The following is a 25,296-nucleotide window of genomic DNA, read 5'->3' as shown; positions in this document are numbered from 1 at the left end:
GCCGATGCCTCCGTCGCCTGGCTGGAGTGGCCGCGGGGGAGTCTGGAGTCGGGCGGCCGCTGGTGGGAGCCGCGGGTGCCCGGGCCGAGATTGGGGGGGCAAGGCGGGCGACAGAAGGCCGATGCCTCCGTCGCCCGGCCCTCTACAGAATCCACCCCCCAAACCTCCAGGTATTTCCCTCCTTAGAGCTGGCAACCCTACATTCCCCTCAGTGCCTGTTGGTAGGCAACTAAGCTTGGTCCTGTCACCTACTTTGGCCTTTGGGAGAAAACACATTGGGGCCAGTCCTGATAGGGTTGCCAACTCCAGATGGGAAATTCCTGGAGACTTGAGGGATGGAGCCTGAAGAGGGTGAGGTTTGAGGAGGGGTGGGACCTCAGACAGGTACACTGCCATAGACTCCACCCTCCAAACCAGTCAGTCTCACATAGGGAACCATTGTTGCCAATCTCCAGGTGAGGGCTGGAGAGCACTCAGTATTACAACTGCTCTGCAGAAGGGAGGGCAGAAGTCAGCTGAAGTCAAAGGGGCAGATAATGGTAGGTTGGTGGCTAGCTGGGAAGGAGATGGGGTTGCCAACTACATGCTGACAAATTCCTGGGGATTTGAGGGGTGGAGCCTGGAGAGGGTGGGGTTTGCAGAGGGGTGGGACCTCAGACAGGTAGAATGCCATAGACTACACCCTCCAAACCAGCCACTTTGTCCTGGGTAACAATTGCTGCCAATCTCCAGGTGAGGGCTACAGATCACTCACAATTACAACTGCTCTTCAGGTAGCAGAGATCAGTTCCTCTGGAGAAAACAGTGGACTCTGTCATTATACCCTGCTGAGGTCACCACAGCAAATTGACACTGTTTGCCCAAAGCCAGAGCACTGCCCCAGAGCCTCTTTCTAGATCCCGTTGTATTGCTTTCACAACGGGCTTTACTGCTAGTCTTCTGATAAGAGGCCTGAGGATTGCAGAGTAGTGATGGGAGCATCTACTAGTGGTCAGTATGCTTTTTTCTGTGCATCAAGGAGCAGGCTGCAGCTGCATATACAGACCAAACGTGGGCCATGCCACTCTCCTCGGCAGTCTCTCTTGTGCCTGGTGTCGGAGGTGCATTGCCTATGAGGGAGGGGTTGGTTTCCCCTGCCAACAAGAAACCATTGTCCTCTAGCAGACGTGGCATTCCTTACGTGGCTGCCATGCACTTTCCTGCTCTTGGCAGCTGAATAGACTGCTGTCATGGGCGGTGGCACCAGGCCCCTGCCCAAGTTGGCAGCACAGCCAGAGTCACCAGCATCACCAGAGCTGGAAGTTGGCCCCTCTGACTCCTCGGGATTTGACAGCTTGCCACTGCCAGCGCCCAAGTCAATAACCCCCACACCTGGTCCTGCAGCAACCGATGAGGCGCAGGTGCAAACAGAAAGCCCACCTGATTCACCTCCACAGGTGGCTCGGCTGAGGGAGCGGCTCCACAAGGACTTAGCAACCCGCCACCGAGACACACATTGGCAGGGAAAACAGGCGCTGAGCCCCAAGTACTAACAGGAGTGGCACCACCGCTCAGGGAATTACTGCCGGAGGCCTATATAGCTCTAGCTTGGAAGTGGGCTCTTCGTGGAAGCAATGAGTCACATCTGTGCTGATCTTGCATTCACCCTCAGCTCCTGTTCTCGGGCCTCGCTCTTGTTTGGATCCCTGGCTTCCTGACCCTTTTGCTTCGGACGACTACTCTCTTAGACCCTTGACTCGGCTCCTGTTCTGTCTCTTCTGGCTACAACCCCCGGATTGGACTGGACTCCTGCCTCCTGGCCCAGACCAGCCCATGACAACTGCAAGGTGTCTGTGGGGCTGGGGTTTTTTGCTGTCCACACTCCTGAGGTCCACAGAGAGGGAGAGAGAGCAGAGAAAGGAAAGAGGGCAAAGCAGAATCAATGGGAGGGAAGAGGAGAGAGAGAAACAGAAAGTAGATGAGATAGGGCAGAGCACATTTGCCTAGCCGCACTCTCTTTTGAGGCAGGAAACAAACTGGAGAGGGTGACTCTTACAAGGCTGAAGACAGGAAGCTGAAAATTAGTTCCTGCCTCCCTTGATTGGATGGTGGGAATCATCCTATCAAGATGTCCTCCACCTCAGACGGAGAATGACACATACTTTCAAACAGACCTACATTGTATTGCTCCCTTATTTACTCTAACAGAAAATTGTAAGATTAATTGACACCTACAATATAAAATAAAGGACAACAGGTGAAAGCCAGTGTGGTGCAAGACTAGGGAAACCCAAGTTCAAATTCAGCTTCAGTCATGAAGCTTACCCTGGGCCAGTTACTCTTGTAGCTTATAGCTTAATGTACCTCACAAGGGTGTTGTGAGGATAAAATGGAAGACAGTAGACCAGTATGTGATGCCCTGAGCACCCGGAAGAAGGGCAAGATTAAAATCTGCCAGAATGATGGACAGCTAAATAACAGAAGGTGCTAAGAAGGATGTAGAGGATACTAGCAGATCACAAATGAATAGGAGTTGACAGTTGGGTTACACTAGAACAGGGTGTCTAAAAGGAAATTCAAAAATTCTATTTTATATAAATATTTGATTTGATTCATTTGGAGTGATGAATCTGAATTTCTATAGCACAGATTTGGATTGAAGAGGCAGGGCACTGAGGTTAGAAAATGACTGAGATTACAGCAATCTGCAACATTGAAGAAACTTCCTATTTTCTACAGTGAGGTAACAGAACAGGAGTCTTCCAATCAAAGTAGATTATCATTGATGAGAAAATATTTAATTCAGTGTAGAATGTGAGCAAAGTGATTTGAGGTTTCTTACATATCCCTTTCTTCTATAAATAATCGACAGAAACATAACTAGATCCCAAAATAACACTGCACACAGGTTCTGAAATAATGGAAATAATACCATTTGATTATCTGTAGAAAACAAACAAAAACCTTTCTCCTGGAACTCAAAATATTTCCATATGGAAAAACAGAAGTATATATTTGCATGGCATTTTTCAGCTGCTATTCTGTTTAAATAATCAAATTTTAAAGGAAAGGCAAGACTTCAGACTTTTAAGAGAAGGAAACATGGCAAGCCTTCAAATACAGCCAGAGCATTCTTTCAGAGGATGAGGAAGCAGCCCTGTATTGTGGCAACTGCAACATTAGGATGCTGAACTGCAGGCTGTGGAAGGTCAGTAGTTCAGCAATTCGAGACCTGGGTTCCGCATGATGGAGTGAGCTCCCATCTCTAGTTCCAGCTCCTGCCAACCTAGCAGTTCGAAAGCAAGAAATTGCAAGTAGATAAATAGGTACCACTTCGGTGGGAAGGTAACAGCATTCTGTGCGCCTTGGTGTTTAGTCATGCCAGCCACATGACCACGGAAACATCTTCGGACAGTGCTGGTTCTTCGGCTTTGAAATGGAGATGAGCACCGCAACCCTAGAGTCGGATTCGACTGGCTTTCGAGCAAGGGAACCTTTACCCTTAAAGAGAGCTGGCCTTAATTTGTTCCCTCAGGCAGAAAATCTTACATGTCCCCTTTTGTACTCCCCTTCATATGTATCTTTAGACACTCACCCACAACCATGACCAATCTGGGGGAATTAAGTTCAGCATAGGGGGTAACTTCTTCCTGCTTCCACAGCCTGGCTAGATTGGGAAGCTGACACACTTGCCAGTTAGGGAAAGCAGAATGTGTGGTTAAGGATGCTTTAGCTGAATAGCCTGCAAGCAAGCGCAAAGTACCTCTAATAGGCTACCAGTAACCACGAAACTACAAGATCTTTTTCAAAACAAGTTTTAGACTTCATTTAGGGAGATTTTAATTTTATTTTACTTTATTTGTACTTTGCCTTTCTCCCCAATGGGGACACAAAACAGCTTACATTATTCTCCTCCTTTCTATTTTATCCTCACAACAAACCTCTGAGGTAGGTTAGGCGGAGAGAGAGTGACTGCCCCAAAATCACCAAGAAAACTTCTGTGGCAGAGTGGGGATTCAAACCTGGGTCTCCCAGAGCCTAGTCTGAAACTCAAACCACTACACCACTTGGGCTCCCAGTGTATTACAGGAACTGGAAGGTACTTAAGCATAAGAACAGTGAAAGGTACTGGAAGGTACTTAAGCTCTGGAAAGTACTGAAACACACGAACACTGAAATGGTTTTATTCAGAATAGGGTTGCCAGGTCCCCTCAGTTTGCCAGTGGGGGGATTTGGGGGGCTTTCCAGGAGTGGGCGGGGATGTCATGAGATGCTGGAGATGTCACACGGTGACGGTCTGCATTTTGGGCAAAACTCTATGGGTTTTTTGGCCTAAAACCATAGAGTTTTGCTCAAAAAGGAGAGCGTCACCACACAATATCCCTGTTTGGGGGTGGGGCTTCCACTGCCAGCCAGCTGACCTTTGGCAGGAAAAAGCCCGAAAAACTGGGGGAACCCTCACCCAGACTGGGGGTCTGGCAACCAGTGCTTCCTCTAAGCTGTGGAGTCTTGTGAGCAAAAAGTCTACTTTGTGAGCTACTAGCACTAAAGTTGTGAGTGAGCAATTTGGCTGCTGCATCAATTTGTTTGCTCTGGAGTCATCCTTCCTGAGCTAAGACAAAGATGTGTGAGCCAGAGGTTAAAAAACTGTGAGCTAGCTCACACTAACTCAGCTTAGAGGGAACAGTGCGGCAACCCTAGTTCAGAAGGATGTGAGTTCATGGAGTAGGGATGCCAGCCTCCAGGTGGGATCTGAAGATCCCTTGGAATTACAGCTCATCTCCAGACTACAGAGATCAGTTCTCTTGGACAAAATAAATGCTTTGAAGGGTGACCTCTATGGCATTGTACTCCATTGAGATCCCTGTCCTCCCCAGGCTCTGTTCCCCAGTCTTCAGGAGCTTCCATAACTTGGATCTTGCAACCCTACCCTAACCATCCCCTTGCCATTGGCCAGCAGGGACCTTGCAACCCTGGTGTGGAGAGTTAAATGAGAGGACAGAAAGAGATACTGAAAGAGAGCTAAGCCGCTAAGCCACCAGCTGAGAATTCTGCACCAGTCACAAGGAGGAATGGGAGGAAAGGAGGAAAGAAGAGTTAAAGAGGAAAAATGTCCTTCATTTGTACGCTAACAGACCTGAAAAGAAATAGTGATATTCCATTGCATCTCTCTCTCCCCACAAAAAAACCCAAACCTTCACTTGTATGCTAATAGAATTGAAAAGGTCTTGTATCCAAAAGTGACTCATCTCACCAACTCTTCCACAACATTCCCACATAAAGCTTTTCATAAACGATAAACCTGTCATTTTTCTCAATTGACAGAGCCTCAAAACTTCATACATGGTGATAAACACAACCACACTTTGCTACAGTCATCATGATATTTCAAGCTAATTTTCCTTCATTGTCATCATAACCATACTTACCTGGGCCTGTTCACCAAACTGGCAAAAAAAATGAGATGAAGTGTCCCCTGAATGAACCCTGTACTTGAAACACACTGTAGATACCCAAATCATACATCCAAGCTGCAGAGAACAATTATTATGCATTTATAAATGGCACCTCCAATTGCTTGTATACAACAAAAGTTTTATAATCCAAAATTATATGTATAGTGTAGGAATACATACCCAAAAATGCAACAAAGATAGGTTATTTCATTTAATACCATTTACATATTACATTTCACTCTGTAGCCCTGTTACCCCATATCTGGGGTTATGTTAGTCCTAGATGGGGGCACTCTCCTCCTTAGGGATCAGACTCATGGCTTGGGAACATCCCTGGGTCTGACACTATTGTGGCAATGTAATCTTATCTCCAGTCTAAAACCCAATGATTTCAATGGGCTTCAGGTTGCCAACCTCCAGGCGATGGCTGGAGATCTCCTGGGATTACAACTGATCTCTAGACAACAGAGATCAGTTCGCCTGGAAAAAATAGCCTCTTTGGAAGATGGACTATATGGCATTTTACCCCACTGAAGTCCCTCCCCTCCCCAAACCTCACCCTCCTCAGTCTCCATCCCCCCAAATCTCCAGGTACTTCCCTATTGGAATAATCTGGAACACAGCTGCATTGCTGGATGCCTTAGTATCAGCTGTAATGAGGAGCACCTTTTATCAAGCTTCAGCCATACACCAGCTATTCCCCTTCGTGGCCTGCTCTACTAACTTCTCAACAGCCAACATAATGCAGAGCAGGTGAAAAAGAAAGACTGGTTCAGAATACAGCTGTATTCTTGCCAGGTGCCAGTCACAAAGATCATATTACACCTATTCCCTACAAATGTTATTTGTCACCAATTTGTTTCTGAGTTAAATTCAAGATGCTAGTTTTAACCTTTAAGATTTAAAACCACCTGGCTCCAGCCTATGTAAAAGTGCTCCTTCTCCCATATAGTCCGATGTGAGTTGAGATCCACAGAGAGCCTCTACAAACTACATTTGCTAGAAACAGAGTTTTTTCAGTAGTGGACTTCCTTTCCCAAACCAATTTAGCAAGTTTGTTTCTATTCTAATTTTTAGGAAATCTGGTAAGACCTTTCTGTTCAGTTATATCTCAGTAGCTCCTATTCAACATGAAACAGACTGCTACTTGTGCGTACGTGTGTGTTAAGTACTGTCAAGTCACTTCCAACTTATGGCAATCCTATGAATTAATACCCTCCAAAACAGCCACTCTCAGGTCTTGCAATCTGAGGGCTGTGGCTTTCTTTATTGAGTCAATCCACCTCATGTTGGATCTTCTTTCTTCTTTTGCTGCTGCCTTCAACTTTTCTTAGCATTATTGTCTTCTCCAGTGACTCTTGTCTTCTCATCATGTGACCAAATTACGATACTCTCAGTTTAGTCATTTTAGCTTCTCCCTGTTGATTTGATCTAAAACCCACTTATTTGCCTTTTTGGCAGTCCACAGTATCTGTAAAACTCTCCTCCAACACCACATTTCAAAGGAATCTGCTTTTTTTCTTATCAGCTTTTTTCATTGTCCAACGTTTACACCCATACAGAGTAATGGGGAATACTCTGTGGGTATACATATTTATATACATATTTCTATCTCGTTTAAATAAGTAATTGTATTTTATTTGATGTTTTATTATGTTTTTGCTGTATACCCACCTTGAGGACCTGTTGAAAAATAAGTAATATATAAATCTAATGTATTTGTCTAGTAGTAGGCACTAAACTGGAGCTGTCTCATATTCTGGAATACATCTGTGGCCCACTGGATATTGCCTATGGCTGTTATATATCTACTGAAAGTTCTTCTATATTTACTGAATAAAACAGTGTTTTAGCTTCAGATTAATTTGATGAAGAAAGCATATGGTATTTTGGTTCACAAAGCTGATGATACAATAAATCCATTAGTCTTTACAATGCCATGAGACCCTTCATTATTTTGGCTGCAGTTACCTCTCAGGAATCTAATTTTGCAGAGCAGATAATTTATTTACTTCCATATTTTTATTTAGTTAATTTGTATGCCGCCTTTCTGTCTCATAGAAGTACTCAAAGTAGCTAACAATTAAAAATCAGAGTATATAATTTTAAGTAACTATTAAAATATTACTGGAAAAAACTTTAGATTTTAGGTCAAACCAAATATCTTGCCAAAAGCCATAAAAAGTCTTATAATAATATTCTACTGTTCCCTTTATTCTTTTTCTCTCTTTTTTGGCTCTTTGAGCATGGCATACTAGGATCATGTTCAATTTTCTGAATTAGTCTTATCTGGCATTGTGAAATAACTAGCAAGATGAAAAAACAGTTCTACTCTGGATCCAAGCTCCCTGGTGCCACCTGCCAAGGGTTCCTTGATATATTATCATACCACCATATTTCACTAAGCAAACATTATTTGCAGTTAGAGTCACATGGGTAGCTTTGTTGGTCTGAAGCAACAGAACAAAGTTTGAGTCCAGTGACAGCTTTAGGACCAACAACGTTTAATTTTGGGTATAAGCTCAAGAAGTGTGGATGCACACGAAAGCTTGTACACCCAGAATTAAACTTTAAAGCTGCCACTGGTCTCAAACTTTCTTCTGTTATTTGCTACTGTTCTACTACTGTGGGGCAGGGTGCCACAATCAACATTTCACCCACAGACATTTCCTAGACACAATCCTTGTCAAAACTTTAGTATCCATGTGTATTGACAAACTGCAGTTGTGAACTTTTACTGATGTACATGACCAAAGAGGTCTTTGTTGGCAAGTCTGTCCCAGACTTAACAAGATTATGTCCCTAGCACAGAACATTACTCCTAATTGCATCACCATATAACCTCATCAAACTAATAGCATTAGTTATCTGTTTCTTCTGGAGTGCAAACAAACTCCATACAAACAGGCACAATCCCTCACTCCGCCCAAGCCCCTCTTTTGAATTTACAAATAGACAAGCTTTTAAAACATACTTCTAGAAGTAGATTAAAACATTGGTCAAGTTATTCTGTAAGACTGAGCTACATACTGAAGATCACCTCTATTTCAAACTGAACTACCTTCAATTCCCTGTGTTTGGATACAGCCTGAATTCCATAGCACTAACAGCCAGAAACATATAGTGAAATCTGTGTGGCTGCTCTAGAAAGGTGGCTTTACATGAGATTCCCCTGAGTGTCCTTTGGCAGAAGTATCTAGCTGCCTGTTCTCATGCTTCCCTTTTTTGTGGTTATGCCTTGAAGGTGTGAGAAACAGAGATGTCTGAAGCTGACAAAGTGCCCCCATCTCCTTATAAAATAATAATTTTTATTAATAAAATTCTCAGCTGTGATTTATATTTATAACCTTTCTTTTCACCTGTTAGGGCTCTCACAACTAAGGCTGGCAGCTCTGGGTTTAAGAAATACCTAGAGATTTGGGTGATAGAGCATGGGAAGGGTGGGGTTTGGAGATGGAAGGGACCTCAACAGGGCATTAATGCCCTATATAGCTCACCTTCCAAAGTAGCCATTTTCTCCAGGGGAATTGATCTCTATTGTCTGGAGACCAGTTGTAATTCTGGGAGGTCTCCAGTCACTACCTGGAGAATGGCAACCCTACTCACAATGTTAAATTAGAAAAACATTGTTAAGAAGCATAAAAGGCAACAAAAAGTGAGCAGTAAAAGGCAGTCAGTATAAGCATCCAAAAGAAAACCAATACAGCATTGGACAGCATGAAGGTTTTGTAAAACTTCTAAAAGGATGTATAGAACTGGCCTTCTCTCTGAGAAGGAAATCCCATGGGACAGTTACGAGTTACCACAAGCCTTGCTCCTTGTGGTCAACATGAATTCAGAAGGAAAGGACATATGAAGGAAGACCTCATCTAGGTGTATGGGATGAGGGAGGAGGTGTTCACATTAGAGAAGATGAGGCTGTTTTGTGTTTTGTAACAAAGAGTTTCCCCTCCTGACCATTCGCTCCTGTCTATTGTTTCCAGATGACTTTCCATATTTTTCAGCATTACTCACTTGTATGTCTGTATGAGAGATTTCTGCTTATTCTTTCAGCACAAGACACACACTGATACTCCCTCTGGTTTGTGCTCTGTCCCCCCAAACCCTGCAACTCTAGAGAACACAACTCCACTCTGGCTTAGGCACTGAGTGCTGGAAACATCCATTTCACAAGGCAAATATTTTTTAATTCTGTGAGCAAACAGGCAGATTGATGCAATGGGGCATTTAAACATGACAGGACATAGGTAAAGTGCTTACATGTGCAAGAGTTCCATATATACCAAATCATGCTTAAATGACCCACTGCATCAGCCTATTTGCACACAGAGTTAAAATTTGAAGTTATATTTCCAAACCTATTCCAAAATGGTATGTCAGGCTACACTTGCTGTTCTCAGGACGTATAGTTTTTGCATGGTCATATCCAGGAAGTAGTTACAATGCCCATTTTATCTTAAGAGTCTTCAACAGACTTTGTACATTTAAACATAATGGTGCTTCACCATGGCTCATCTCACTTATGTTCTAGCCTCCAGTCAAGGACAGTGTAGCTTACCTTTGAGTCTTGCTTCATATACACAATACCATATACCACACAAGGAAATAACAACAGTGTTATTTTCTTCTTCATTGGTCATATATGCATTTCATGAAAGGTGCAAGGTCATCAAATACAACATAGTAAGGTAACAATAAATGGTGCATCACCAGAAATCTTGGAATTTGCCACACTGACTCCTCCTGCCTAGATAGGAGCTGAAAGGGACAGGGTTTGAGTGGAGTTGTTTTCCAGTTTTCAATCTGTCCAGAGGGCGAAAAACAGTCAAGAGTTTTTAAGAAGCAAAAGCAGCCTGGAGGAACTGTAAGGATATGCTGTTGCTTTGAGGGAAGTGGTGCTGCTTTAAGACGAGCATTGCTTGGCCTCTGTGCCTTCCATCTTCCCACTTGGCCAATCTGTATTTTTAAAAGTTTTTTTTTAATTGATCTAAGTGCTTCCTTATGTTTCCATTTCCTATTGATACAACCATAATGGTCAAGGAACTTACCATTTCTACCAAGGGAAACATCCAAATCAGCATTGATTTCACATCTTTTTTGCACATTTGACAATATACAATAAACTCAAATTCTCAGCTCCACGGTCTCATCTGGAGCACGCATCTACTTATAAGATGCAAAAATCCACTCCAATGCAAACTGTAACTTCAATCTCACTAATCTGTATCTAGGGATATACATTGCTGCAACTCTGCAGTCATGCAGAAATGCTGCAGAATTCAGCTTATTGAAACCCCCACTTTCACTGTGCTACCAAGTATGAAATGTAACGTTAAAAAGAATCCTGAAATAGGGTAAGGTATGTGTATGTAGATGTATGTATTTTAAAGCAGCAAGTTTCTCATCACCATACTGAAGAGTCATTTCAGAGGGTAGCTGAGTTGGTCTGCAGTGGAACAGCAAGATTTGAATCCAGTAGACTTGAATCCAGTAGACAAACAAGATTTTGGGGGCATAAGATTTCAAGAGTCAAAGCTCCCTTCGTCAGATATCTCTAAGGTGCTACTGGACACAAATCTACCTGTTGTAAAAGGTAGGACAATCCAACAATTAAAGATTCCTCAATATAAAAATTTTTGTGAGATAGTAAGACTGTGATAATAACTCATTGTCCAAACTCTCAGACCTACTGATTAAAGTTTGCACTCACTGATTACTCAAAAGAATTTTGATTGAGCAATCTACTGATTTAAACTTGCAGCAGTTCTAGTAATGCATTGCTCAAAATGTGTAATTCAGTGCTTAACAGAGCAATCCTAAACAGAGCTATATCCTTCTAAAAACATGAGTTTAGAAGGGTGTAACTTTTTGTAGGGTTGCACTACTAGTCATTCTTGAGTCAATTACACTTTTAGTTTACTAAACTGTGATTTAAGTTACACCACAGAAGAGTAACAAGGTTTTGGCAGCTTGAGTTCTCTTAATATGCCATCTTTGTTTGTTCTAATTGAACAGAAGCTTAATGGCACCTTAAAGACTAACAACATTTATTCTATCAGCTTGCATGAGTCAGATCTCATTTTATCAGATGCATGATATATATCAGTCACAATCAACAGAAGGGCAAGAACGGAGAGGGGTTACAATGAGAGACCAGTTTGAAACAATAATCAACAAAGAGAAATCAGTCCATTCTGGGCTGGTGAAGACTATTCCTAGCTGTTGAAGATGGGCTGAGTAGAATTAACACAAAATCAGATCTAATCAAGGAAGGTGTAGTGTGAAACATGATAAGCAGAACTAATTATGATTTGTAAAGAATGGGTCATGCTGAACTATTAGGATCTAAAATGGTGCAGTACATCCTAAAAAGAGTTATACCCTTCTAAGCCCATGACTTCAATTGGCTCTGTTTAGGATTACACTGATAGTTAACAAAGAAACCCAGATCCTGGGGGAGAGAGGGTTTTTTTTACATCAGACAAGCCCTTATTGGCATTAATGTGTGGTCAGGTTAGTTACATATCAGAAAATACAAAATCCATATAAAGTAACATTGGAATTACAACATAAGAAAAAAGAGTAAAAGCATAAAGAAACCTAATACTTAGTATTACTTATCAGGACATGTAACCATAGCACTGAGAAGAAATTTTGCTACTATTTCAGTTATTTCCATATCTGGATTATCAAGCAAAAAAAGAACTTTAAGATTATCAGAGGTCTCTAAAATTTGAGCTAATATGGGATACAAAAGATCCCGACAGGATGCCAGATAAAGAGGACACTGAAGGAGAACATGGGGGACAGTTTTGACACAGTCTTTCATCCATGGACAGCACCTGCTAGGATAGGGGATCCCCTGGAATCTGCCAGATAGAAAAGCAGAAGGAAGAACATTAAATCTGGCCAAGGAGAGGGTTTTTGAATCTCTTGATGAATCCTAATTCAGCACTATTGCAGTGGATTCTCCCTTTAAAGTCATTTTACTGGAGAATGGTGATTTTTAGATCACCAAAAGCATATGCAGGGAAACTGCAGTATTTTCTCACTGGTTTCTAAATACTGTTTTTAATGTCAGTTTGTTTTAACTTCTTTTCCTGCTTGTCCAAGGCTGTTTATACCTCTCAAGATAGACTTTCACATTCTGCATAAAAAGTACATCTACATAAATTGTATGATATGTGGGAAACATGCCACTGTACAATATTTGCCAGACTTCTTCCAATTACAAAATCTGTTCTGTAATGGCAGGATATGGTAGACTTTTGTTACTGCCGAATTCTGGAGCCCCTGCCTCTCGGCTGTATGCAAGGTTTTGTTGTTTTGAAAATGGAAACTATGACTTCACACTCTGTTTTATGGGAAAGTTATGATGGGAAACAGAACTCAAGAGAAAGAAAACCAGCTTCCTTCAAAACCCATATTCCAGTCAACGGGTTTTTAAAATAATAAGTCACTCTGAATTAGTTCTTTCAGGAATTTCTCTCTGTTGTAGTGTGAAGCCCCAAGTGGCACTACTTTCCAGACTATGTCTCTGAATCCAAGTTGTAGTAAGTCTGAAAAAGATAGCATCTTGCAGAAAGTTTCTCAAAGGAACTATTTGAAACCATTAAATGTTGAAAAGGCTCTAGTAAGCATGCCAAATATCAAGAAAATGGGCCCAAACTAAACTTAAAAACATGGGTCTGCTGTCATTACACTATTGGTTCTCATCACATAGAAAGCAGGGACAGAGGTTCCACTTTAAAGTGGGAACGCTGTTGCCTGTACAGTTAACTTCTGCTCTTGCTGTGAACATCCATGCCCAAAGATTCTCTTGCGCTCAGAGGCCAAGACTTGTCAACAACTTGTTGCAGCTGAATAATGTCATCTTTTGCCCCTGCTGCCTCAATGTACAGATATGCAGTTCTAAGGAGATCAGTAGAAACTGCACCAATATACTATCGGTTTCCAGTTTCCTACTACTACTATTCAATACATTTAGAGAAAAATCACATGACGCAGATAAGGTAGTGCCCTCACAACCCAGATTACGCTGGCAGCCGATTGTTTGTTTGTATTGTTGGAGGCTGCTTATGCCCGCCATCACACAGGAATCATCTGAGCACTAGTACTTTATATGTTCTTATGTGTTTTTTTACTGTGATTTTAGATAAATTGCTTGTATTGTTTTATTATCCTGTGTAAGCCGCCCTGAGCCCACTTCGGCGGGGAGGGTGGGGTAGAAATTAAATAAATAAATAAATAAAACCTGAGTGTTCTGTAAAGTTGTTTAAATTATGACACATATATTCTAATCAGCCTTATTGTTTGTATGTTCTAGGGGAGATATTACAAATTAATTATTAATATACAATAAAGTGGGACTGGGTCTACACAAGAAGGAGAAAGAACCTAGCATAGGACACTTCAAGCATACAGAGGGGTAAGGTTTTAAATCCCAAGATCCCCCACTCTACCTGCGAAATGTCAGACACTTGCTTATTTTTATACATTTTATATATTATTACACCTATTGATTCTCAGTTAGAAAATCTTAGTGGCTTGTTTCCAATAGTAGTTGACTCCTACAAATACATGCTATGTAACCTTTTTTCTTAGAGAAAAAAATAGATTTCCAAACTTATCTTTAGTTCTATGCTTGCCTATAAAGGAGAGTTTCCATTTGAAGGCTTAATGACAATTACAATTAGCTAATTAAAAACCTAAGTAGTGCTCTCAGTAAACTTGCATGAATGCAGATGAAACCAGATCCTCATGTTTACCCTCATTTTAATTTATACTATAAAGGTTGACATTATTGGCTCTTGAGCTCAGACTGCCTAGGGGATTTTCATGTAGACTGCGTGTTACAACAAGACTGTGCCAGCAAGCCAACAAAGACTTAGACTAAGGGAAGCTAAAGAATAAAAAGTACTTGAAAGACTAAAGCATTCTTTTGATAGCTAATTGCCAAAACAGAGTATGGGGTCTATGAAGTAACACACAGAAAAAGCAGGTGGCAGCAGCAGAGGACCATTTATTGAAAGAACTTTGTGTATGAAGTTTTAAAATCTTCAATTACATTTCAGTGAGAATATCTTTTTTTAGCTCAAGTTGATTCATTTCCCATCAATTTTGATTCTCAGAGGTCTTCCATATATTTAGTGCCTCATTAACTAAAGAATTCCCCAAATTTAACTTCAAATGCTATTTATCCGAAACAAATAAAAAATGAGCTATCCCAGAATGAGCAGGTCCAAGGCTAAAGGCAACACTTGGGCTGCCAGATCCAATAAGCACTATGAGTTCTGTGCCTTCAATAATTATAGCGAAAGAAGAATTGAAGGATGCAGATTTTCTTAGGATGTGTTGCAAGAGCAAGAGAAGCCACCTTACACCTTCTCTCCATAACTACTGGACACACAAGAACCAATTCAATGTTGAATGACAATGTTGAATGGCTTGCCCATTCATTTAAGCTTATAAAAACATTAATGGGATTCAAAGCGACTTACATCATTCTTTTCCCCTCCATTTTATCCTCACAACAACCCTGTGAGCTAGGTTAGGTTAACAGTGAGTGACCGGCCCAAGGTCACTCAGCAAGCTTCCAGACAGAGTGGAGATTCAAATCTGGGACTCCCATATCCTAGTCTGGCACTCTAACTACTACACCACACTGTTCCCTTTTATGTCAAATTAATTTACTTTGTATACCCTGCCTTTCTCCTCAATTGGAAACTTAAGTGACTTACATTGTTCTCCTCTCCACCACTGTCTTCACAACTCTCTGAAGGTTAGGCTAAGAGTATGTGACTGGCACAAGGTCACACAACAGAGTGGATATTGGAACCTTGGTCTCTCAGATTCTAGTCCAGGGGTGGCCAAACTTGCTTGATATAAGAGCCACATAGAATAAACATCAGATGTTTGAGAGCCGCAAGACATAAACAAATATTATACGTTTTTACTGGCAAATATGCAAATTTGCTTTTTATTAACATTAAATGAGACTGCCAAAAATAAAACAAAAGCAGTAAAAGCAGATATTTATTTGTCCAATGATATTTGTTTGCTAATGATATTTAGCTTCCCCAGCCACCCTGCCGGGAGCCACACAATACGTGTAAAAGAGCCGCATGCGGATCCCGAGCCACAGTTTGGCACTCCTGTTCCAGTCCAACAAATTTACTACTGCACTGCACTGCACTGGTTCTTATTTTACCTTCTTGTAATAGGTGTTCCATACTCTGAGCATTAGTGTAGACATAGGATATACATGAATAACATGTCTTTCCAGTTATTTGAGGTGGCCCTGCAACTCCCCCAGTTCTTCCTGTAACACTCAAGTACTTATTTTTGGTACTTACCTTTGCATTTATGTTTCCATCAGCCACAAGATTCATTTTAAACTTGTCTTGATCAAGTCCAATAGGCCTCCTCCAAACACATCCTTCCCAGTCCTCATGGTGTGCAGCCCATTTCTTGCAGGTAATGTTTTGTTAACAAAGTTTAAGCTGTGATCCTTAAAACTTAATACCTCTTGACACCCTCTCAATAACCAATTCACCCAAAGAATTCTTTTTTCTCTCTTTCTTTAATTCTCTGCTTCTTCAGAAAGAACTGACGAGAATACCACTTGAGCCCTAAAGCCTTTCACCTTCCTTCTTAGAGCTCATAGACAGTGGTAATGTGCTCGCAGCTGTGGCTGGCATCATCATTCAATCCTACACGGTTATGCAGGAAGGGATAATGGCCACTGGGCTTGATGAAGTCTTGCCATCTTGTCTGTCACATCCCAGATCCATGCACCATGGAGACAGTACACATCACAAGCCAACAGGTCTAGACAGCATACAGCTTTCAGTATGAACTCACCAACCACCATGACCCATCATTTTCTGCTGAATCACTTCTGTCCTTGAAGGGCTGTGTTCCTTTTCATAAGGTGTAGCCTGCTGTAGATGTTCTCCATCACGATACTCACTGATTCTTCATGGAAAGCCCCTGAAAGTGTTTTTTTTAGTCTGGCTGCTTCAGAATGTCTTTTGACCTTCCTGAGTCATTCTCTTCCATGCAGTTTCTATCCCATTCCGATCCTCTCCTCAACCTTGACAATCTCTGCCTTCTCTTGTTCTTGCTGCAGTGCCCTTCTGTCCTGTCCAAGAGCACAGAAACTTGCTCCTCAACTCCTCTTTCCTTCCCCTCCAACTAAGCAACCAGTTTACACTTGCAGCAGCTGTAGCCTATGATGCCTTCAGGCAAAAAAACACCACACACATCTTACAGGTCACCATCAGAGTCCTCACTTTCCATCTTCTTATCTCCCACTGAAGTTTTATATCTGTTTTTACTGCTAGAGAGGATCTTTGCTTCTTTGCTCTCCCTCCCTCTGATTGAAGGTTGTCTCAAACTCCTGTGACGTCTTTAAGTGATGCAGGTTTTCCGGAAAAATTAGAACCCCCCAAAAAATTATCCCATGCCCTGATAGTGATCCGATTCAGCATGTTTATTTCAACAGATTTTTAACTTTCTTCTATAAAAGTCACTGGAGCACCTCATCACTTGCAGTACTTGTTAGTTTCATATCAGACTGGAGATTACAATACCCCTTCAACCATATGAGAAGAGACATATATATCAGTCTTTATGCTTTGGTTTTAATTTCACCTGTATAGCCAATCCAGTGACTTCATAATGTGATTGCTTTAATTTGGATGTAGTAACATGTATTTGTCTCCAATGTTGACAAATTAATTAAACATACATGTACTCTCTCACACAATTCCTGAGGATAATCACTGAGAAACATTAATTAAAACTTTGAAACTGAGTCTTACCTAATATTATATTGGTAATTAATTAATGTTATAAAACAATCAATCTTTTCCATTGCTGAAAACTTTCCACCCTATATCTCGGATGTCTTTAAACAACTTTTATCTAGAAGCAAAGGCATTTGAAGTTGCACAGTTACTGAATAAAGGACCAAAGAGTTATAACTTCTTTACCCTGCTGCTGAATTCACACACTTTCAGAGGGTAGCTGTGCTGGTTTACAGTAGAACAGCTAGATACTAGTCCAGTAGCCCCTTAGAGACCAACAAGATTTTCAGGGTATGAGCTTTCAAGAGTCAAAGCTTGTCATATCTCATCAAAGGAAGCTTTGACTCTCAAAAGCTCATACCCTGAAAATCTTGTTGGTAACTTAAGATACTGCTGGACTCATCTAGCTGTCCAGTTCACTCAGCTCACTTGCCTCTTACCCTTTTTAACTGCTTTGTTGACAGGGCTGTGATGCTTCATTGCTGGGTTCTCTGCCGCTTGCAGAGTCAAGGGCTTGCTTGCACGCTAGTCCTAAATATATACCTCTGGCAAAAAGCGTTAACCTCCTTTTTTCCAACCAATCAGGGTGGAACCAAGCTCATACTACTTAAATGCTCATGACCCCAAAGAGTGTCTCTCTTGCATGCATCAGCCATGACAGGTTTCTGTAGACATGTGCTGGCTGGAATCAACACTAGAAGGTATTTCATTTCCAGGATTCCTTTCTCTTTAGGAGATTCCTTTGCCATATTACTGCCCACTGCCATCCTCAAAAGGGGGGAAGGCTGGTGGCAGCTAATGGGCAGATTAGAAGCAAAAGGCCTCTCACCCGTGGGCAACACTGTGGTGGCTTGCTGATCCCTGGCCACTGGTATAAAACCATGATCTATGAACTGTTGTGCTGCTGGATGAGTGATGAAAATTCTTTCTCCATAGTTCTTTAAAAAAAGAAAGCAGCTTTTCCTGGAATGGGCTATTTTGTAAAATAAGCAGCAAACTGTATATCATATTCTATAATAATCAAAAATAATTAAATATTTATGAAACTTATACCCTGGGGAGTTGTACAAAGACTCTATTCAGAGTTAAATTAATATTGTTATAGTTATGGAAACAAAATAGTATCTAAATAGTCAATTTTTATATAAATAAATTTTATGTAAATAAATCAATCCACCCTGATTCCTTCCATGAACCATGAATCTCAAATTATGTCCTACAAAGAACAGGGGAAGGGGGACGGATTCCTTATTTTCCTCTCTAGTAAACTGTGGTTGCAATGCTAAGAACGCTTTCCTGAGAGGACACCTCAATGAATAAAATGAGACTTACTTCCAAATAGATCTGCTCACGGCTGCCCCCTGTACCACCTTCAACAGAGAATTCTTAAACATATTAAAATGCATTTGATGTTTCCCACTAGCCAGAATGCTTAACCAAACGCACAAAGCCGTGTACATTAAATCATAATATCAAGTAACAATGTTAAAATGCTCCAATATTTATAGTATTTCTACACTACTCTTCTGTTGGAATATTCAAAGTTGTAGACAATGAGATATTAAGACAACTAATTTTAAAATACAATATGTTAGAAATAGCAACTGTAATAAAAACCCCACTAACTTCCAAGTTAACATACATCAGAATCTAGAGAAACAACAGTAGTTACAGCCTCAGCATGTTTACCTGAAAGTAGGGTTGCCAAAAGCCCAGAGGGAAAAAATGTTCTGCCCCTTTAACATAGGTTTAATTGGATGTTATTTACCAAGCAATGCTATTTACCTCCTTACAACAAGAAGCTTCTTCTGCACATTTCTACACATCACACCTCTATTAGGGGGACATGATTTTTTTCCCTCCAGGTTGTTGGCAGCCCTACTGGGTGGTAGATCCTAATTAGTTCAACATAATTTGCTGATAAAAGTGTACTTAGAATTGTAGCCTTACAATGGCAGATTTGACAGTTAACCTAAGCCAGTTTGGTGTAGTGGTTAAGTGTGCGGACTCTAATCCGGGAGAACCGGGTTTGATTCCCCACTCCTCCACTTGCACCTGGCTGGATGACCTTGGGCAAGTCATAGTTCTCTCAGAGCTGTTCTTGAAAGAGTTCTCTCAGCCCCACCTACCTCACAGGGTGTCTGTTGTGGGGAGGGGAAGAGAAAGGAGTTTGTAAGCCGCTCTGAGACTCCGAGCGAAGGGCGGGTTATAAATCCAGTCTCCTCCTCCTCCTTCTTCCCATTTATAAATGTGTAAATTACACTTTCATAGAATTTTTATGACAGTGTTGGCTCCAAAGCACCATGAACCAACACATAATATTATTTTGACTTTTGTTGAGTCTGAAACCCCAGTTTTAAAATAAAGAATTTTGAAAACTTTAGCACATAGCCCTCAAAACTTTAATCATGTATATCATTCATCCGAAATCTTCAGCCTGTAATACTGTTTTTCCCGCTGAGCTCAAGTTGTTCAGAAAGCTTTACCATAGACTCCATTTGTTCCCTTTGTTGAGCAAGAGGCTCTAATCCTCCAATTTGCTGATCTGCACAGGTGCACAGGCTGTAGGCTCCACATGGCTGCATACAGACCGGATTAACAAATGGGCAATGTTTATAACAACGTGTAAGGACTACTGAAAACAGACAGATTAGGCTTTAGGAAACAGCATGCGTGAGGGCAGACTTGTGCAATGACTCTGAAATCCATACAGCTGTCTTGTCTTCTTGTCTCAGAACAGGAACAATGGAAACTGCTTGCTCTTTTATCAATTTTTAAGCATTTCTAATGTTTTACTTTGAACCAAGCAAGGCCTCTTTCCATTTTAAAGAGCTGAAATATTGACCCATGTGTCAATTGACTCTGCACATATCCTTGTGGCACCTGAGCTGTACAAAGAACTCAGGATCCTACAATCTGCAGGTTGAAACTGGTCTTTTAAATAGCAGCAATAGTCATAAACCTCTAGATTATAAAACAACCCTGGCATCCTGCGGTTTTTTGTTAGTTTATATATTTACAAAGTATCACAGCATATGTTCTAGTTAGACATAACTATTCTGAAAACAGAAACCATGAAAACAATTCAAACAGAAACCTGTCTCACTTTCCCACATTTTAGATATCTACTGTAGCTACATCAGATAGTACCATTTTCATACTACCTGAATCCTCAAATAAGAATCTATTTCCTACCAAAAAATCCAGTTTACTAAAAACAGTTAACAACTATAAATGACAGTTAATGGCAACTGTTGGTTTAAGGGGACGTAAAACCAGTACAGATATTAATGTGTCATTTTTACCAGCATGATTCCTGGTGTATTTTAGTTACTTTCTTTCTCTTTATTGATATCTGAGATAGATTTCATTTTGGGGAGGCGTAGAGCATGTTAGAACAAAAAGCTGAAGTGACAGCGCTGCTAAAGGGAAACAGCATCAATCATTTTACAGTGTTTTCCAAGTTTACCACTGCCATAATGATCAGTGAGCATAATCTGCTATTCCCACACTGGAAACTCCCATGACATAGAAGTGATAAGGCTTCTTGTTTTAAAATAACACAAGGCTGCTTTCACATTAAAATAAGGAAGAGGTGTCTCGTGTTTGAAACTACTCTTCAGTTTCCTCCAGAGATTATTAACTTCAGATTTTATTTATTTCTTTAAAACTTATGCCACCTTTCCACCCAAATAGGGTCTCCCAAGGCAGCAGAATGTGCTCTACATAAACATTCTGTTCCTTTATCTCCCCATCTAAGTTCAACTACAACAAATTTAATATGGGCAAACCACTGGTACACCTAATTTGAGTGTATCTCTTTAATCTATGCCAGTAAAAGAAAAAATGAAAATCAGGAGAAAAGCAGTGGAGACAACTTCTCTGTGAACATCAAGATAAACTTAGTGAAATCCTGTTCCCATGGAGTAGTTTGTATTCATCTGGGCAGTACAAATTGCATTGTCTATTAACAGAGACATGTAGTCTCCAAAAGAGAGACTGCAACCAAGAAATTGGAAGGAGACTGAGACTTGGGAGGGCAGCCATGAAGGTACTAGAACAGTGATGCTGGACACCAAAATCAAGATAATTCATACTATGGCATTCTCCACTATGTATGACTGGGAAACTCAGAAAATGAAGAAAGCTGACAGGGAAGAAAATGGATATATTTTTAATGTGGCATTGGAGGAGTTTTCCAGATACCACTACTAACCACTACTAACACCTGACAGCCTATGGTGGGAGAGCCCTGACCCCCTGGATCCTCTAATTACTGCCTGAGCTAATCGCCCAGGACAACTGAAGAAGTTCAAGGAACTGACTGCAAGATGAGGAAACCAAGTTACTCGCACTTTATTATGTCTATGGTTTTAGCTTTGTTATTTGTATTAAGTAAGGTTTGATAATTTTATATTATATTATTGGAAATTTCATTCTGTTCTTGTGTAAGCCGCCCTGAGCCAGCTTCGGCCGGGAGGGCAGGGTAAAAATGGAATAAATCAAATCAAATACCAAGGACTGCCAAAAAGACAAACAAGTGGGTTCTAGATCAAACGATGCCTGAATTCTCCCTAGAAACTAATATGGCTAAACTGAGGCTATTGTACATTGGTCACACATCATGAGACAACAAGATACACTGGAAAAGACAATAATGCTAGGAAAAATTGAAGGCAGTCACAAAACACGACTGTGAGATGGACTACCTTGATAAGGAAAGCCACGGTTTGCTTTGCAAGACCTGAGCAAGACTGTTAATGACGGGACATTTTGGAGGTCATTAATTCCTAGGGTCACCATCCATTGGAAGTGACTTGATGGCACGTAACTGACACAGTAAAGCTAGGAAGACTATATCACTATCATTATCATTGTCATAAAATGTTTCACATTTTAAAATAGTTTAAAAATAAGAATAGTATTTTTATACCCCACTTTTCTCTGCCTTAAGGAATTTCAGAACGGCTTACAATCACATTCCAAAAACAGTTTTCCCCTTTGAATTTAACATCTAGGGATATATGGAGCTGATGAATCTTTCAAATCTTTCAAGAACTTTCAAGTCCCTTAGAAGAACAAAACAGCGCTCGGTTTATAAAACTTTAAAGTAAATGCTTTTATTGAAGTATATTGAAGGCAACAAAATAAGCAAAGGGAAGTGAAAATCACAAAAGACCACAAGGCAAAAAGATCTCTCGAACATGTGAAATTTGGATCAAATGTGTTTAGATCAGGATTCAGGGAACAACTAGATAAGTTACATGACCAGTTCTCCTAGCAATTTTATTTAAAATCCATCATGCCAGGTTATATACATACAATACAGAATGAGGCTGCAGTGAAGGAAGAATGTTTAACATTCCCCCCCACACACAAATTTCTTGCCTCCCTGCCCCCATCAAGCTACTGTTAGCTCCTGTAGGGAGAAAAACAGGTTCCATACAAAAGTTAACTGAGGGGAGAGATTTTGGAAATATCATGGGGAAAAGGGTTCAACTAGGAATCATTGCTGTTTGATTGAAATATTGTTATTCAAACATTATCATATTTTGTAATTAGCTTACTGCTTGACTGACTGAATAGTTCTATCATACTTGTAATCCACTTCGAGTCCCAGTGAGCAAGGCAGATTATAAATGAAAATATTAAATAAACCCCTTTGCCCAAGCAGTGGAACCACAGTACAATTTTGGGTGCCCCACAGCTGCTTTCAAAGTAAGGCACCAGGATTCCTAATCACAGTTTGTGCCGCATCTAATTATGCTCTAAGACTGCAATTACGTGAACTTTTAGGAAGCATGCCATACTGAAGTTATTGGGACTTGCTTCTAGATAAATATGAAGCAAGCTGCATGTCTGTCCTAAGAGAAAAGAATTTATCAACTAGGCTGGGAGCCAAAGCACTGCACAGCTAGTTCTGTGTACCCAAAAGGCAATTTCTGAAAAAGCAGACCTCTCCACCCATGTCAAATTGTGTACAACTTTTCAGACTGAAGGGACTCTGAGTTTGCAATATGATCTACTCTTCAAATAAAAATGTCAAATTAAAGAAAAATGCCAACAATCCTATTGGGCATGGCCAATCTCTTAGGCACACCTGAAACAGTTTGTTTGTGTGTTTTTTAAAATCCCAGGTCTAAGTTACAGAATATTAGTTCCTCTATATATTTAAAGCTGCTCTAAGGACTATAAGGCATCAATGTGAGTTATTGAGGTTCTTCAAAGCATTTCATAATGATAGAAAGTAGGACAAGAGAATATATTTTACTGGCCCTTCCACTGGCACGCAAGTGTACTATATGAAAATCAAAAAGCAAAGCTCAAAACCAAGCACACTCTTGTATTAACATAAGTGCATCCTATTACAAGGTATCAAGTTACATATTTTGCATTATTCTCTGGCATCAACCTGCAAAGACTGCCCACACATCAGAAAAGAGGCACAGAACAGAGGCATCAGTGTCTGACCAGCCAAAGGAAACACCATCCTGACCAGAACTGTTAGCTGAAGTAGTGCACCCACACAAGGATCCTGCTTTAGAAAAGAACACAAAGGATCCTGTCCTGGCTGATATGTTGAATGGCTTTTTGGGTCACTTATTAGTCCCTACAAAAACAACACAGCTAAAGAACGAGAGAGTGAACCAATCCATTACTCATACTGTGTTTCAGTTTATAGCTGAGAACCCCCTACAACTGTACATAAATTCTAACATTATTAGACTTTTCCCCTTCCCATTATGCAGACAGGAAATGGAGGTCCCAAGGAAAATAAAAGGAGCGTTGGGAAAATGACATCCCATTACTGTGTTAGCCATGGAATGGCTGTGCTCCCAACTTACACTGCACAAGTTCTAAAAGTGTATGCTCAAGACCACTATGCAGATCGGTTATCCTTTAATCGTCGTCATAACTAAGATAGCTAACTCCTGTAAAAGGTGGACTCCCCGCCCTCGTTCAAGGCATGAAGAAGTCACTCTACCCCGCGTTCGTTGTTGCCAGTATGGTGCCAAGGTGACAGCCATTATCCGCAGCATGCTAAGATGTGAGGTTTAAATACACTACACACGTTCTTCAGGTGCAACACGACACCGACCACACGCATACTGGAGCAGTCGTGTAATACGAAGCAACACTTTCACCCCAGCCTAAAAATCATTCACATGGTCGTCGGTCCAAAGAAGCCTTGGCTGCAAGCACGACGCGGGAGAGGACGATCAACCGCCTCGGCGAGGAGGACGCACAGTCTGCTTATGGAGAGGCCGGGGGCGGACGAAGCTTCATCTCCGCCGCCGTCGCCCAAATCCGCTCCTTCTTACCCCCACAGCTTCTCCCCCCCCCCCCCCGCTCCCCTCTTTTGTCCCTCTCTCAGTTTTACGGCATTCCCTCCCGCCCCCCCGCGGTGAGAGCCGATGGCTGACTAAGAGCAGCTCGCGAGCAGATCTGGTCTCGCTCAGAGTCCAAAAGGGCCCCAGAAAGTTTCCCTGGACTTTTCTGGTCTCCTCTCCGTGTGCCTGAGGCGCGAACCCGCCAGCGCGGAATGGCGGCTGAGGCGTCTCTCGACTTTCCGTGCTGCTTGGGGCCCAGCCCTGCGCCCCACCCAGCTCAACAGGTAGAAAGGCAGGGAAGGAGGGAGGGAAGGAAGGAAGGAAGCTTCCCCCCCCCCCCCCTTTAAGTTACTGACTGAATCGGCCGGCCGAACTCACCTTTCCGCCATGTCCCCGCTCGGGCCGCGCCGCCCGGGCTTTCCTCCTGGTGCCCCTCGTCGGGCTGAGCGAAAGCTGTTGCTCCAGAAAGCGACAGGATCAGGATGTGAAACCCGATCCCGCCTGCCGCTGCAGCCCCTCCCGGCTTCGGGTGGAGTGAGCCAGGCGGGACCCGCTCTCCAGTCCCTCTGGTGGGGGAAACCGGCTCCAGCCTGCAAGCGGAGTCTGGGATGGAAAGCGGCGGTTGGTTAGGAGTTAGCCAGCGTTCCCGGCAGTGTAGTATAAGGATGCACGTGTGTGCGCGCGCGCGTTTCTGTTATGACTGAGCTGAAACATTCAAAT

The 25,296-nt window shown here is 41.7% G+C and overlaps 1 protein-coding gene across 1 annotated transcript in view; it reads right to left on the bottom strand.

Annotated features, from left to right (window-relative positions):
• The window catches only part of LOC107107870 (rho GTPase-activating protein 39-like), a 126,290-nt gene extending 101,278 nt beyond the window's left edge, over positions 1 to 25,012 (bottom strand). Inside the window, exon 1 of the mRNA XM_015408230.1 lies at positions 24,955 to 25,012. Coding sequence (XP_015263716.1) covers positions 24,955 to 24,965 — 11 coding nt within the window. The 5' untranslated portion in view covers positions 24,966 to 25,012. The remainder of the gene's footprint in view (positions 1 to 24,954) is intronic.
• Positions 25,013 to 25,296: the final 284 nt, after the last annotated feature.

Source organism: Gekko japonicus, unplaced genomic scaffold (genome assembly GCF_001447785.1).
Source record: "Gekko japonicus isolate JY-2015 unplaced genomic scaffold, Gekko_japonicus_V1.1 scaffold211, whole genome shotgun sequence".
Classification (NCBI taxonomy): Eukaryota; Metazoa; Chordata; class Lepidosauria; order Squamata; family Gekkonidae; genus Gekko; species Gekko japonicus.
The sequence above is the reverse complement of the archived record's forward strand: the minus strand, read 5'-3'. Positions and strand labels throughout refer to the sequence as shown.